Genomic DNA, 17631 nt, shown 5'->3' on the forward strand with positions numbered 1-17631 from the left:
AGGAAGTGCATAGCCATTACTTGGAAATCAGATACAGGTTTTGGGTTAGAGAGATGGCATGCTGAATTGTGTAGTTGCATTCCATTTGAGAAGATAAAAATATGGAGCTCATACTTACAATATGTTTGTTTGAAAATTTGAAGGATTCTCTGAAGGCCCATTCTGTTGGTGATCCTCAGTTCCATCATTATTATTAGTATTCAGATTTTTTTAATATTCTCCAAACATTTTTGCTACCTTTTTATGTTCTTTTATAAAGAATTTAAAAAAAACAATTAGCTCCTCTTCCTTTATACAACTTACTACCTTGGTATTGTTGGCAAATATGTAGATGGTGTTATTGTTGTACCGAGCTGCAAAGTCATAAGTGCAACCAGATCATTGATACAGATGACAAACAACAATGGTCCCAGCACAGATCCCTGAGGCACACTAATAGTGACGGGCCTCCAGTCTGAGAAACAATTATCTACCATCTCTTTCTGGCTTCTCCCATATAGCCAATGTCAAATCCAGTTTACTACCTCACAATGAATACCATGTCTGAACCTTCTTGACTAACCTCCCATGTTAGACTTTGTCAAAGGCCTTACTAAAGTTAATGTAGACAAGCCTTTTTTTTTTAAAAAGATTTTTTATTGAAGCAAAATGGCCATATTTTTAATAAACATTCACATCGGAAAAAAAAAACAAGTGAACAAAGCCTTCCCTCCCACCCACGACCCCGGTATGGTAGAAATTTCTCCCAAGTTCACTCTTGAAAGATAGCAAAAATAAAATTCGATCAAGTAAGGCAGTGGTTTTCAAACTAATGCCATAAGTGCTCTGCGATTAGTAAGGAATTGCTTAAGGTGATATGTGAATGGGAAGGGAAGGTTGAGAATCGCTGCTCTAGACCCAATTGTTACTGAAATATTTTCCTTGAGAAAAATTGTCATTGGCCCATTTCCTTTGGAGTTATGAAACCGTGCACATAACAAGTCAATTAGGTATGATTAAAACGGTGCTTTTCAAATGTTTTCTTTCCACTCACATACTACCTTAAGCAATCCCTTAATCACAGACCACCTATGGTATAGAGATTGCTTGAGGTGGAATGCAAATTTAGTGGGGCACTTTGAAAACCTCTGAAAAGTTGTGAGGTAGCCTTTCCTTTTTTTATTGTTTTTAATTTAAATTTAGACATACAGCATGTAACAAGCCCTTTCAGCTCACAAACCTGTGCTGCCAAATTACACCCAATTGACCTACTCCCCCTGATAAATTTTTGAACAGTGGGAGGAAACCAGAGCATCCAGAAGAAACCAACGCTGTCACGGGGAGAATGTACAAAACTCCTTATGGACGGCGTAGGATTCGAACCCAATTCCCGACTGTTAGTGCTTTTTAAAAGAGTTGTGCTAACCTTGCCTTCATTAACTCTCCTGGAAATGTCCTTGGAAAAACAATAGATTGAATAAACACTACTTACTGCACACAAAACCATGTTGGCCATCCAAATACCTGATTTCTTGGAACACTTGCCAATAATTTACCTGCTGCTGCATCAAGCTCATCAGCTTAAAATTTCCAGGGTTACTTTTGGGGCCTTTTTTAAACAATGGAATAATATGAGCTACCCTTCAATCCTCTTGACCGCACCTGTGGTTATGGACATTTTAAATATTTCTGCCAGAGTCCCTGCAATTTTTACACTAGCCTCCCTCACGGTCTGAGGGAATATCTTGTCAAGCCCTAGGGATTTATCTACCCTTGGTTTAAGACAGCAAGCACTTACTCCTCTTTAATCTGTATCCGTCCCATAACCTCACTGCTTGTTTTCCTAACTTCCCTTGACTCTGTGTCGCTTTCCTGAGTAATGGATGCAAAAAAAAAACACATTTGAGATTTCCACCTCTTTTGGATCTATACATAGCTGACCACTCTGCTCTTCAAGGGGATCAATTTTGTCCCATACTTTTGCTTTTAATATACCTGTAGAAACCCTTAGGATTTTCCTTCACGTCTGTCAAAGCAGCCTCATGCCTTAGTTTAGCCTTTCTAATTTTTTGTATTTTTAAACTTAAAATTAAAATCTAATTTTATTTTTTTAAAAAATTAAACATACAGTATGGCGGCAGGCCATTTTGGCCCACAAGACCTTGCCACTCAATACAACCCCCAGTACGCCTTGAATGGTGGGAGGAAGCCGGAACCCTAGAGGAAACCCATGCAGTCACGGGGAGAACATACAAACTCCTTGCAGTGTGGGATTTGAACCCTTGTCCTGATTACTGGCGCTCTAACGTTGCGCTAACTGCCACGCCAACTGCGCCACCTCTTATTGCATTTTTTGTAACTCTTCAATTCCCTGATTTTCTCCGTGTTGCCTTTCCCTGCTATACACCTCTCTCCACTAAAACCAGTCCCCCAATATCCCTAAAAAAAACAAGGTTCCTTATGCCTGTTAACTTTGCCTTTAATCTTGACAGGAACATATAAACTCTACTCTCAAAATTTCACCTTTAGAGATCCTCCATTGACCTCGCACATCCTTGCCAGAAAACAGCTTATCCCAATCCATGAATTCTTTTTTCTCAAAATTGGCCTTTCTCCAATTGAGAACCTCAACCTGAGACCCAGATCTATCCTTCTCCATAATTAGCATGAAACTAATTATCACTGGACCTAAAATATTCTCTGACACATACTTCTGTCACCTGTCCTATTTTGTTCCCTAATAGGAGATCCAGTATTTCACTCTCTAGTTGGCATGTCTATATATTGATTTACAAAACTTTGCTGAACACATTGGACAAATGTCAAGTTACTAGTCCCTTTTATGCTATGGGTATCCCAGTCAATATATAAAATCTCCTACTATCACAACCTTGCACTTCCTGCAGCTGTCTGCTATCTCTCTAATTTGCACCTCCAATTCTCATTGACTATTAGGCAGTCTATAATACAACCCCATGAGTTTGGCCATGCCTTTCCCTTTCCTCAGCTCCACCCCTATAGCCTCAGTAGATGAGGCTCAGTTGTCTGTCCTGGCTGAGCGTAGCTGTGATATTTTCGCTGAATAGCAATGCCACTCCTCCCCCTTTCACATCTGAAACAACGAAGCCCATAACATTGAGCTGCCAGTAATGGCCCTCCTGCAATCAAGTTTCACTAATGGCCACAATGTCATTATTCCACATGCCAATCCACACTCTAAACGTGTCTAACTTTCCTACAATATTTCTTGCATTAAAATAGAAGCACCTGAGAAAATTTCAATCACCTACAAATCTTTGATTTCTAACTTTACATGCAATTTTCAGATCATCCTTTCCCTTCTCCGCTTAACCATCTACTCTGGAACTGTAGTTCCCACCCCCCTGCAAATCTAGTTTAAACCCCTCTGAGCAACACCAGCAAACTTTAGTGCAAGAATATTAGTCCCCTTCATTTCAGATGCATACTGCCCCATTGGCACAACTCTCACCTTCCCTGGGAAGAGAGCCCAATGGTCCAGAAACCTGAAGCCCTCCCTCCACCATGTCTTTAGCTGTCTTATTTCTATATTCAATATTTCTAACCGCACGACTAGCAATCCTGAGATCACAACCCTGGAGGTCCTTTGCGCCTAATTCCCTGAACTCTTTTTGCAAAACCTAGGACCTCATTACCCTTCACGTCCAAAAAACATGCAAATTCTGTGTCATAGTGGTTATTTCTTTTAAAATTTACTGGGATAATTTGTTATCCTTTAAGCAAGAATAGATTGTACTTCTCCACTAGATGAGACTTAATAAAATTGCACTGGGCTTACCTTGGCAAATCAAAATTCATGTGGCTCTGCTCAAATGGTATACCTCTTGTGGTAGAATTGTTCAAGTAGTTACTAATAATAATCCAATGACACCAGGCAGAAAAAAATCATTTTTTTTAAATATAACCAGCCACTAAAATTGTATTTTCTTATTTAACAAGTTAGATTTACAAGTTCATAATTTTAAAAGCAAAGTATATGCTATTTAAATGTTTTAATATGTCTTTGCAAAATACTGCATTATATTTTTCTATCATAAAATTGTGCATTAATCTGTAAACCAGCTTGAGCTGAGAATAATTCAACCTGTAATTTTACTTAATTTATTGGTGTTTGTTATCTTGGCAATTGCAAAATTTAAACATTCAAACTCTGAATTTCTCTATTTCCAATGGAAGAGTACAAAATGTATTGCCCAGAAGTTCAAAACTCAGCTGTACAAATTAAACATGTGTGATGTATTAGAGACCAGGTGTTTAGTCTGAACTCTCTTGTTGCCTTCTCCCATCAGGAACAAATGGAATCAGTCATGTAACTAATGAAGCAGAATCCATATTGAATAAACATTCGGCCAAATATTTTGCCTGCTCCATCCTGAATTAAATTTAGCAGCTTGAGTGAATTCCTATGAGGGCATTTTTATTTTTTTCCCCCAGTGGAAAACTGACTTCTGTTTGTAAGATAATTATCAGATCCTTATCAGTCTAAACAAGTATTTTAAAGAAAGATCACTCTTAATTTTATTCCTTATTTGGGAAGAGAGGTGCTGGAAAAGTAGGATGGAACAAAAGAGAAAAAAAATGTTTCAAAAATATGCCTTCTATCTCATTAATCCACTGGAATTTTGGGGAGCTTTTGTTTTAAAAAAAATTCTTTTTTTCTCCCCTCATCTCCTGAAGGTGCTGACCGTGGTGGGTAGAGTTCCTTGGGCACCAGCAGACCTTCAGTATCTCACCCACGTGGCCATTCTTCATGCATAAGCCTAGAGGGTGAGAGCCCGCAGGCTTTGACCATGGGACCATCACAGGTGAGCCTGACGTCCACATGAGCACTTTCCAGCAGGAATCACTGGACAATGATCTGGAAAGAGAACCATGACTTTTTTTGGTTCCCCATCCCTACATCTAGATGATCCACCTTTTAGATGCCCCACCTGGCATGTCTAATTCAGTGGAGATTAGAAATGAAAAACAAGAGCATTTTGGTCTTGATTATGATTTAGGGCTACACCAATTTGTGACATTGTGCACAGGCTAGAATTTGTGAAGTCATGAGACCACTAAAGGACTGAGGAAATTTCCTTAACCCCTTATTATGAGTTATCCATCTTCACATCTTGATTTGGCTCTGATAGCACTAGAATATACATCTCTTGGGGTAATCATCTCCAGTTATACTGGACTCTGTAACAATCAGACCTATTCTCAAAAGAGTGCTTAAATGAATAATGTCACACAACTGTATTTAAGAACTTGGTTTGAATTTTGAAATGAAGGTGTACTGCAGTGCAGGAAATGGAGCACGTCAAAGTTCATTTGAACTGAAATCCTGGTGCTTTGAGCAAACTATTTGACTTTCAATTTTTTTTAAAACAAATGTCACCTTTGGCTATAAATTTGACACTTATTTGATTTAACTAAGATATTAATCCATGTTAAGGCAATTAGCAATGGCAAGTAAGAAACATAACATCTTTATCCTGCTTTCCTCTCTTCCTTTACTTTTTCAGAATGTGGCATTAGATTGAAAACTTGTCACTGCAATAAGTTGCAGATTGGAGTGCAGATTTGCTGCAAACATTCAAGTCACGTGGATATCCCTGGAAGGGGAAAACATTATTACAATTAGAACATGGGCATGTGATAATGAGCTAGATCATCTTGGTCACCATGGCTTCTTGGAGCTTCTTTGGTTGATTTTGTGGATCAGAGAGCAATTTTTTAAAAGCTCTCATCCTAAAATGACCAAAAGCTTTTCATTTTGATTTCCCATAAATTAAGCATTTCATACCATAAGAATTTTCATTATTTTGGAGACTTTCAATTAAATAAGTTGATATCGGGCCACCAGCACTAAAAAGAGCATGAGGAGATGCATTATTTTATTTTCTTGGATTTCAATCCCAGGTCAGTACCAAGGTCAAAGTTCAGATTTGTAGTCCAGTTACAGACATGGCATTACATACAACCCTGAGATTCTTTTTCCTGAATGTACCATCTACCAGCATACTGAACTTTTAAGAATTTATTTCTATTGGCTTCAATAGACCTATATTTCAGAAATGGAATATTGAGTGCACATATTGACAGTTTGAATGTCTTGGGAAGAGTATTAATTATATTTCCTGGACAGCTACTTAAATGAGCAAAGCATAGAAGGATATCCAATTAATACAGAAAAATCAGATTAATATAGATGAGGATTGACAGTCAACATAAATGTGATGGCCGAAGGGCCAATTTCATTGCTGTAGAGATCTGACTCTGATAATGATTAAACTATAGCCCAAGAGGACATCAGCCTGCTATTGTCTTCAGAGATCCATGCAAATTTTTAATATGCAATTCACATTTGAAGCAAATGACTCTCAGAGAATTAATAGAAAATTACAATCCCATTATCTTTGAGAGATGGTTGCAGTTTTCTTCATGGTAGCGAGCAGCATTGTTGAAACACATGTTGAATGACCATGTTATGCGAGATTTGTAACACAGCAGCTAAAAACAAGAGCATTGGATTTGAATATTTACATCTGTGTTTCTAATAAGTTAATGTTTTCCATGTGGATGTAAATTCCAGTGCAGCCAAATATTAATTGAACTGCCATTTTGAGACTTGGCACCCCTTTTATCACTGGAATGAGCTATTTATTAGTTTGGAGATGAAATATAACATGTTACAAGTTGTACAATATACAAAAAGTCTCAGCAGGCCTACTACTTCCTACTACTGTAGGAAGTAAAAAGTTGTAATTGGTTTGTAATCATGTTCTCACTATACTTCTGAACTTTTAGTCTTTGATTATTTTTGTATCAGGTCTGAAATTTATGGACTTGCATTACTCGTGTGTTAACTGTATTTGACTCGACTTGAGCATCTCTATAAAATGAAAAAGTATGAAATCAATTCAGAAATGTCAATTCCAAACAATATATTTAACTGAACTGAGAAAAGTTCCCCTGGGTCATTTCCAGCAGATAAAGGAATTTGTTTTATTGGTATAAGTTGTTTTCTTAGACTTCACTACCTGTACTGTTTTGCAGTGGTAGTGCACTTTGTGCTCATTGGAGAGCCCTTTTTGTCTAGTATTCAAATACAAATTTGCAATCCCATAGGCAGAGAACAAGTGATTTTGTGATCCCATGCCAGCCAGATCAGTGTAGAATGGAATTCCCATTGAATTGAATGAAAATCCTTGATGTAGAGATAAGAAAAGGTCATTTGATTATTTTGTCCAGATTTTATTAAATAATGTAATAAATGTAAACAAACTGCGCAATACAGAGGGGGGGAAAAAAAATCAATGAAGCCCTTAAATGAATCTCTGATAAAAATTTGTCAGGGTTTCAGATATAGTACCAAACCTCCGCAAACTCCTGAGGAAGTAAAGTTGCTGATGTGCTTTATTCACTATGCTATTAGAGTGTTGGGTCCAGGAAAGATTCCCTGAGATAGTGACTCCCAAAAAGTTAAATTTGCTCAGCCTCTCCGCCTCTGATCCCCCAATGATCCCTCTGGTTTTCCCTTCCTGAAGTCAACAATCAGCTCCTTCGTTTTGGTGACATTGAGTGTGAGGTTGTTGTGGGTGCACCATTCAGCCAAGTTTTCAATCTCCCTCCTGCATGCTGACTCCACAGAAAAGGGGTGTTGTCTGCAAATTTGTTGGTGTTGTTGTGCTGAGCCACACAGTCACAGTGCTATAGCAAGTAGAGGAGGGAGCTAGGAACGCAGCCTTGTGGTGGACCGGTATTGATGGAGATTGTGGTTCTTACCAATCCTCACTGATTGTGGTCTGGAGGTGAGGAAATCCAAGATCTAATTGCACTGGGGTATTGAGTACTAGGTTTTGGAATTTGCTGATCAATTTTGAAGGGATTGTGGTGTTAAATGCTGAACTGTAGTCTATAAAAAAGCATCCTGATGTATGCATATTTGCTATACAAGTGTTCCAGGGCTTTGTGTAGAGCCAGTGAGATGACATCCACTGTTGCTAAGATAAGAGAGTTGGGACAGATCCATGTCAACGCTCAGACAGGATAGGATGTGCTTCAACGCCAGCCTTTCAAAATGCTACATCGCTGTTGAAGTGAGTGCCACTGGTCAATATTCATTTAGGCAGGTTACCACACTCTTTGGCATATTAGAGATATTTTAAAAACTCTCAGGAAGCCTCAGTGGTTTTTCATCAGTCAATTCACCATCTCAGCTTGCTCCTGATGAGGCATTATGGGGCTGGTCTCTGCAATACACCAGCTAAGATGGAGTCACTGCAGAGTCTCTCCATAGACTTCAAACCCATTATATAAATGCGAGTGAAACACAAAAATCCTGGAGGAACTCTACATGTCTTGCAGCCTGCATAAGGGGTAGGTAAGGGGTTTGGCTGTTTGGACCAATCCATCCATACCAGATTATAATCAGAATGGGGAGAGTGTGAGGTAAGTCTGGGTGGTGGGCTGAACTGAGCTTGATGGTTCTTGCGTTGCTATAGAGTTATCACATTTTGCACTAGGAACCAACCTTACCCTTAATTGCAACTTGACAAAATGTCCTTCTTGAAAAACCACTTTGTACATAACTGAAGAATAAATTGATTGTAAAATAAATTGCAATGAGAGACTGGAAAAATATTTGCAAGATGTGTAAAATTCCTTGTAAATATCAAGATAAATCCTGACAATTATAGGCGTGAAATATTTCCTGAGTTTGCTATAGTTCATTAAAATGTTTCATTTTTGCATAATTCCTCCCTCCTCACAGGTTTGCAATACCTTGTTTGGTCAGAAGCATTGAAACAATTCCAAGAATTTGACATTTCTGTTTCCTTGTTATTTATGAGTGTTGGGCATTTGTTAAAAATAACCTTGGCAATGCAAAGTGTATCCCTTTAATAACTGACCTGCATTTTCCCTGTCCTTGCATGGATTATATCAACTCCTGCAATAATGCTGCAGAATGTTGAATAATTACTGCTTAATTCAATCATTTATGTTTTGGAGGCAGTTCTATATAAATGCACATTGTGTCACAAACTTTGGAAATTTAAGTATTTAACCCGGCATGTGTAGTGTTTAAATGTAGATGTTTGAGTTATTGGTGATCACCTATGCTAGAGCACAAGCTAACTGATCTTGTTTTTTTTTAAAAAGTAAAAATGAAATCAGGGAATCAAATTCTCTGATTTATAGAGCCCATCTGGACTCCATAGGCAGCTCCCTCAAGAAATCTTCTAACTTCTGCCACATATATTGTGCATTGATGATGGACATAGCACATGTCAAGGAGCAGATCAACCAAAGCAATGGACTCCTGTCAGAAGCCCACAAGGGAGGCCTACATCTGGCCAACAAAAATGTGAAATTTGTGGGGGGGGGGGGGGGAGAGAAACACTGTGCGTGGGAGCTGGAAACTAGTCCCAACAGGTCTTCATTCCTTCAATATTGCTAAGGTTCTTTGCTTTAATGTGGGTCTCTGCTCTCTCCTGACTTGGCCTTTAACCTGAAAGTTTTAAATTTTTATCGAATTTGGAAGTTCCTATCTAGTTAATTTGTCCTGCAGAGACGCCAAAGTTTTAAAGACCTATGTAGAATTCAGAGCCTCAAAAACAAAACTACCTGTTCCTCTATTATACAGGAGGTGTATGGTTTACATTCTGAATGTTGATGAAACTTTTAATATTAAACTGCTGTAGTAATCTTCATCTATCCTCATTAAAATGCTAGGTCACAGTCAGCAATACTGGTTTGCCCACACAGTGTCTTATATCAAACCTGTTTTACGTTTGTTACGGTCTGTAAGACCTCCCCATGAGTTGATGGCCACAGGATGAAAGGGCCATGCTCATTTTGTTTCTCTTAACAGAGGTGTAATTACTTTTTCTGCTGACTGCTGTGAATTAATCTCCTGTGTTATTTTTACAAAAGCTGGTAATATTGAAGAGATTTGAATCAATGAGATAGGCAAGGTTTCTCATGGAAGTTGCTTTTTGGTGGTGAAGGCGTATAACATATATACACAATTTTGTTTTTCAACAAAATTGTAAAATAGATTCTTTGTCTGGACCATCAGTGTCTTGGGAATATTCATACAAAAATTAAAAATATTTGTGATGTTCATTTTGCACAAATTTGCCACTTAATTAAAAATCATTTCCAATATGCATTTTCTAAGTCACAATGTAGTTTTACTCATTGACTTCTTTTTTTTCTCATTGGTGTTCACATTTTCCAAATGCCTTAAACACTTCAATACTTCACCCCAGAGAGCTGTTGTGTATTCTTTATTTGAAAGTTTATGATTGCAGCCTGTGCAACACTGGAGTATTGCACAGCTCTACGTCTTTCTGTTCGCAGTTAACATCCATAAGGGGACTTGAGGCAGAATCACTCTGGTATTGATTGGAAGAGTGTTGCATTTTTAATTAAGAGGCTGTTTTTTTTTAACCTACTAATTTATGATGGTTGAGATCAATTGTAATGTATCTGATCAATCTTGGTTGAGATCCACCTAAGTAAAATAACTGAAATCACACTTAATTAATTTGAAAATCTTGATGTATCCTGGGAAATATTTTCTGTATGATAATTTATGTATGAGCACTTGGAACTGAATTTTAATTTCCTGGTGTACTGAAAACAGTTAAGGTTGAGCCTTCAGCATGTGAGAAAACTGGAAGTTTCTGGATCACCTTCTCTGTGACTGCTTAATCCAGCCATTGAATTTCTAAATTTTTTCAAAACTTTGACCAAGTATGTGAAATGCCAGTACATGTCTCCATTTCATCTGCATTATGTAAAGAGACATTAAAAATGTGGCATTTGATGGATTTGGAAGTTGGCTGCACAATAAATGGAAGAGAGAAGAGAAAGTATTGATGAGGCAGGCTGTCCCTGAAGTTGGTGTTTTTGTTTCCTCTGTTATGCTGGGATCTGGAAGAGTTTATGGGGAATTTATTTCCCCTGCTGCTGGTAGAAAAAAAAACCCACAGCAAGGCCAAGAAAAATATGGCTGAAAGTAGCCGCAGTAGTGAACAGCATTAATATGCAGACTCGACCTGAGTGATTTTTGTAACTTCTGCAAGGCATAAAAATGAGGATGGTGATACAATTGCACACACACTCTTGGGCTTGCTCACATCACTTGAAGCTTTTCCTAGCGGGTTAGAATGTACCATTTCACCTTTCAAGTGTTTTCATTACTTTTTGCTTCAGCTGTGCTTGCATTCACAGTATACCTGATATGCAACCATCTTTATAGTTTTGTCTATTACATGGGCAGTGTGAAGAATTGCTGTCCATCATCTGCTCAATATCTGCAAATAATTTCGCTCCTAGGTTGCTTCCTATTTTCAGAAGAAGGGATCTCAGACCACCAAGTAGAAACAGAACCAGAACTGGGCATTCATGTAGTCCTTATGCTGGAAGTGCAGACCACTTAGAGATTTCTGGGAGGTTACATTGGCATGGAGGGTGTGGGGAGAGGAGAAAGATGCATCAAAATGACCTTATTCCCAAAAGAAGTTATTATCCTTCTGCTCTGTATATGACCCTTGCAGGGGCCCAAGTCAGCATAAAGTGATCAAAGACATCTGCATAACCATAACTCTTAAAATTCTTAACAGGATGGTTCCAATTCTTGTCTCTAGAGCAGGGGTGGGCAACCTTTTTTTTAAAAAAAAAAACCTCACATTGCACCTTAAGTATTCCCTATGCCATAAGTACTCTGATTGGTAAGGTATGTGAGTGGAAATAAAATTTTGAAAACCACCGTTTTTATCGTACCTAATTGACTCGTTATGTGCATGGTTTCGTAACACCAAAGGAAACGGGCCAATGGCAATTTGTCTCAAGCAAAATATTTCAGTAACAATTGGGTCTAGAGCAGTGGTTCTCAACCTTCCCTTTCTACTCACATATCACTTTAAATAATCCCTTATTAATCACAGAGCACTTATGGCCTAGGCATTACTTACAGTGAAATGTGAGTTTTTTTAAAAAGGTTGCCCACCCCTGGTCTAGAGGATGAAGACTTTGTGAGATATCAATCAAGATACTGAGCAAGTCAGAGATGAAAACCTGTTAATTGCTTTACTTCAGAGGGTTTTCACTCTTGTAACTTTTGCCAATGAAGTACCAGATCATACATTTGCAGTACCATACATGTGGTAAGAAAAGGAGTTTATTTTTCATCTAATAACTTGAGTAATATGTGAGGCATGGTGATAATGGAGATGCTGAGCAGTTGAGAACCATACTAGAGGTTGCAAGACACTCCCCAGGTTTACACTGATATTGTATCTTGCAGTTATCAATGAATAGAGTCATTGAAAAATGTGTGATGCTCTAGAGATTATTGTAGCCTTTTGAGCTTGGAATGTCTGAAGGTGCAATGGTTTTCAAACTTTTTCTCTCCACTCTCATACCACCTTAAGTGTTCCCTAAGCCATAGGTGCTCTGTGATTGGTAAGGAATTACTTAGAGGTATGTGACTGGAAAGAAAAAGTTTGAAAACCACTGTTTTAATCGTACCTAATTAACTTGTTATGTGCATGGTTTCATAACTCCAAAGGAAATGGGCCAATGACATTTTTTCTCAAACAAAATATTTCAGTAACCATTGGGCCTAGAGCACCTTCCCTTCCCACTCATATACCTCCTTAAGCAATCCCTTACTCATCACAGAGCACCGACAGCATAGGGATTACTTAAGGTGGTATGTGAGTGGAAAGAAAAAGTTTGAAAACCACTGCCCTAGAGGAAAATATTGTATTATTTCACAGATTCAAGTGATGTCTATGTCAAAGTAAAGAGAGAGCATAAAACACAGCCATTTTTATATGTAGATGTTCATCAGGTGCCTGCACACTGTGAAGAAGAGAGACGATGACCCAGTCTTGACTATTCATTGCCTCATTTTGCTCTTCAGCAATGTAATTGTTAACTAATGGCCAGCCGAACAGGACATAAGGGCCAGGAGATGGATGATAAATTGAGGGGCTTATGAAAATGGAACCTATGGCTCTTCTTCTCATCTATTGTCTTCCTTTCAGTCCATATCTTACAGTTTGCCTGCATCTTGTGTTAACCATGCTATCAATAGCAGGATTCTTGTGTGTTTCATAAACAGAGATTGTTAGTCATGGTGATTCGGCATCCAGAACAGGGATCAGAACAAAGGAGCTCTGAGTTACAATGCTAATTCCGCAGATCGGAAGGCACAGATCCAGCACTGTCTGTAAGGAGTTTGTACACTCTCCCCATGGATTTTCCCTGGGTGCTCGGATTTCTCCCTACACACCAAATCATGCAAAGTGATAGGTCAATTTGGATGTAATTGGGCTGCATTGGTTTAAATGGCCAGAATCAGCTTCTACTGTGCTGTAAATAAATTTTAAAAAATTTAAATGCAAAATTTTAAATGTAAAACCTCTTACACCCTTCAAAGCCATTGCATTTGGCACAAGTTCACCATGAGCTTCAAGGAGCTGTGATGAAGTTTTCTTTTTTTTAAACATGATATTGTTTTCAATAATATATTAACCTAACAAAGTTGGTATTCTACTTCTGATGGATTGCTCAAATTCAAGCCACCGATTGGAGGTAGCTTTCTGGTAAGCTGTTACTTCCAACCTCCCATCTGTGCCTAAACTCAGGTGCATGGATTAAAATTCAGCCTTTATTGTAAAAGTATCAAAATAGACATTTAAAAGAAACACTCCAGGAGATCAGGTGTACATATTAAGGTTTTGTAAACAAACAAATATAAATTGTGTAACTATTAAGTTAATCAACAAAAATAGAAATTTCAGTGCATCCAATGGGGGAAACAAGGTGGGTGATGCAGCTTGGTTTCAATGACCATTTTAATTATTGCCCTCTCAATGCAAATTTTAGTTTGCATAATTTAATTGGTTTGCTGTGTCCTATGATGGTTAGGTTAGGACGGTCAATAGTGATGGGGAAAACAGTGGAGTCCTGTGCCATGACATTCAGTTCAGTGATCATTAAGAATCCCCAAACGGGCATATCTGTGGAAAATAGTGCCTTTAGCAAGCACTGAAATTGTGCCTTTGTCCAAATATCTGACACCCATATTTTTGATAACTTTACCATAATATCAGCTCAAAAATACGTCAAGCTCATTAATCTTTTAGCAAATTTTGACACTACATGAAAATTATAACTGCACCTTTGTTGGTTTCACTGCTGGAAATTGGTCTATGATGTGATCAAAGTCAGTTTTTTCAGTTTATTTTCTTTCTACTCTCAGCAGGTCAAGATCACAGAGTCTGTCTTGACCCATGGAGGCTCTCAGATATGAAAGTATTAGTTTTAATTTGCTGAATTATCTCTCACAGCTGGGGATGAAAACTGCAATGGTTAGCATTATCTAAAGAACAATGTGAGGAGTGGGGAAGATGCTCTCATCTCCATTATAAACAAAGAATTTGAGAAGCCCTTCAGGTCTTGATATTTCATGTTGGCTCACCTTGATAGTAACATTCTGCAATCCAAAATTTCTTTATAAAGCTGCTGTCCATCAAGATCAGAACTGTACAATTTGCTCAAATTTTCACACATCTTCTTTAGGCTGTTAGTGTCAGTGCCATAACACCAGTCCCTCGACACCAAGAAGGTGCCCAAACTTGGTATCAGTGTCATGCAGACGAGCGAACCTTTCATCCATTTCTCTGTGAAGACAGTCTAATGTTCCCTTCATGACTCTTTCCGTTTCTTCCTTAGCTGTTAACCCAGCATCTCTCGAGTTCTCATCAGTCATTTGTTTCTTTCGTCTCTGATGTCTTTCAACTTCAATATTCTATTCTTGACAGAGACCAAGTACCTCCTAGTGACTCACTAACCAACACTTCTCGTTTATCATCAAAATGATCTCAGAGGGCTTTCAAATCCACGGCAGCCTCATGGAAGTTCAGGCTAAGATCCTGCAGTCTCTTTTGAATACGGTCAATACAAATGTGTACTTTGTTCCAGTAATCTTACTGAAATGGAATGATTTATCCCCTACTCATACACTGGTTATATGATGCAATGTCCAATTTAAGTACGGAGAAAATTAAAGATAGAAAGTTTTAATTTATAAAGTTGTGAGGCCCATTCTTAGAATTCTATTATAATTAGAAGAATTATGAATTATCGTGTGCTCCGGAGATACAATGGGCCACCATTGGATCCGCATTTTTATTTTTATTGATTAATTAGAGGAAGGGGGTAGATTAAATTTAGTTTTTATTTTTTTTTTAATTTGGCTTAACTCAGCAAACAGGATTAACATGGTTATACAGATCAATTCAAATTATTGTTATTTATGTTTATCAAGGAATTCTGGACTTTGTTTCATTTTGTTTGTCTCCTTACATGTTTACAAATGATTTAAGTGCTTTCTTTACTAAAGTTTATATGTTAAACTCAATAAAAATACCTTAAAAAGAAAGAAAATGCTGGAGGAGCTCCATGGGTTCAGGCAGCGTTCATGGAAGGGGTGACAGCCCAAAATATCCACTATCCATTGCCTTCCAAGGATGCCTGCCTGACATGAATTCCTCTACATTTTGTGTGTTGCTTGAATTGTCCAGCATCGGCAGTCTTTCTCATTGACCACTGTAATAGCAAGTTTGGTTCTTGTCTCTGAGTAGAGTGAAATGTGTCTAAGGAAAAACAAAATTCTGTTACTTATTTTATGCCACATCATCCATCTGTGTGTGTTTGGATTGTCAAATGTTCTGTGTGTGACTTTTAAAAAAAGCTTCAGTTTTTCCACCACTGAGGTTGGATTTTGTTCCTTGAAAGCAGTAAGGGTCATCCAAATTTATTGTAGTCACTTCCTGCCCACTGGCAACAGGCTAAGCATCTAAATTATAGAGCTTGAGATGTAGGGACTCTGGGCACTTCTATCGTTCTGCCTTGTGCTCAGAAGGGACAGGCTGAAGGCCAGAGCATTATCATGCATGCTCTTTATAGATGTGTACTTTTTTTTGAAGGAACCTCATCTAATCCTTGATTGCATAGCACAAGGCTTGATTGTCTCATTATGGGGTCTGATAGCAAAAATTGCCTATCATAAATGTTTTCAGATTTCAGAAGCTCAATTGAAGTGAGGTTAATTTTTCTCAATACTTGGTGATGTGAAATCCCAAAATAAATGTAGTATATATAGGCTGTAGAATTGCTTGAATCTCAGTGAAATTAGAACCTTAGAGACACCTCTTTGCTTTTGATTTTAATAGGTAAAAAATGCTATTATATTCATTTTTATGAGCCCTTTTTAACATGAAATATTGTCTGAGTTCTATACTCAAGAATCTGTGGTGCAAGAATCCAGAAACAATAGTTGGGGAAACTATTTTTTTTTTTTTAAATATGGTTTTTATATAACCCATACTTGCATTGTTCACTCTTTTCCCAAAAAGTACACAAATTAGATTTTGTTGAAGGAAAGTCTGATGAAAGTTTTCTTTTTTTCAGGGGGAAGTTTTACTTCAGCATCAGGAATTTACACTGGAAGCAATTCACTTACACATTCGACAGGCTTTAATAGTTCACAGCAGGTAACCGTGGCTTCACTTTTTTATCTTTACTGCAGGACTAAAGAAATGAAAACTCAACTCATGTCTTCACAGCCTGGAAATAAAAGCAGGTTAAATTAAGCAATAATTTAAAATATTATATCAGTTAAAAAGTAGAGGAGGCCAGAACTAACACTGAGGGCTAACTTTAACGTGTGAATGCAAAGCAGTGAAACAAGCCCTACGCATTCAGAAATGACTGTTGGCTCATGGCGCAGTGCCTACCTGTTTCTTCTGGTAACATCTTTTAATATGTAAATTAGGTACATCATCAGTTTCCATGGATATGATTGCTATGTCTGAGGGAAAAAATAATTGATTCATTCCAAAAACAATGAGACCGAAAAGTAGAAGCTTAAAAATTGTTTTTTGTGGAACCACCAGTGTGCACCCAAATATATAATAGAAACTTAACCGTCTCTCCGTCTTTGCCTCATCCTACCCCACATCTTTCCCTACGTACCAGTGCAGGCACACCACTTCAAAATAATTTTATTATCTTTAGTTTCCTTAACCACCCTTTCCTTTTCCAGCACAGAGCCAATGTTCCAATGTTCCCCTTTTTGTGTGTTCAACTATAGAACAGTCCCCTCAGCCCAACTGACCAAGTTGGCATTCTGGATTTGGTTCATTTCACTCCTATCCATAAATCTGTCCAAATATCTTTGGAATTTGGTTTTTGTGTCTGCACAAAATCTCAACTCAAGTGAGCAACACCTTCAATTTGTACATAGACTCCAACTGCTCATATTGTACTTATCAATTCAGGATATGAAATAGACATTTGTTCATCTGCATCATAGATTATTACATTAACATGCAAGTCCCTTGAAAAATCAATTAGAGTCAAGGGTGGTTTTATCTCTTTTTTTTTAGTACAGGAAACAATGGTAAAAATCACCAATTTTCAATGCTTTATCAAATATGTTCAATATCCTGTTCAGTTTTGTTGACACTTAGTCATCCTGAATCACTTCTCTATACACAGGCTAGACTTTCTGTATATTTGAATATGGATCTTAGCATGTGCTTA

General features: G+C 37.8%; 1 protein-coding gene across 11 annotated transcripts in view; it reads left to right on the plus strand.

Moving 5' to 3' along the window:
- eya1 (EYA transcriptional coactivator and phosphatase 1) overlaps positions 1–17631 on the plus strand; it is a 192768-nt gene that overhangs the window by 53093 nt on the left and 122044 nt on the right. For all 11 annotated transcript variants that reach the window (XR_011352235.1, XM_069921239.1, XM_069921248.1 and 8 more), the window contains one exon: positions 16498–16580. Coding sequence is in view for 10 of the 11 variants with exons in the window: in XM_069921239.1 (XP_069777340.1) it covers positions 16498–16580 (83 nt within the window). In the remaining variant the exon portion in view is untranslated. The remainder of the gene's footprint in view (positions 1–16497; positions 16581–17631) is intronic.

Source organism: Narcine bancroftii, chromosome 2 (assembly GCF_036971445.1).
Source record: "Narcine bancroftii isolate sNarBan1 chromosome 2, sNarBan1.hap1, whole genome shotgun sequence".
Classification (NCBI taxonomy): domain Eukaryota; kingdom Metazoa; phylum Chordata; class Chondrichthyes; order Torpediniformes; family Narcinidae; genus Narcine; species Narcine bancroftii.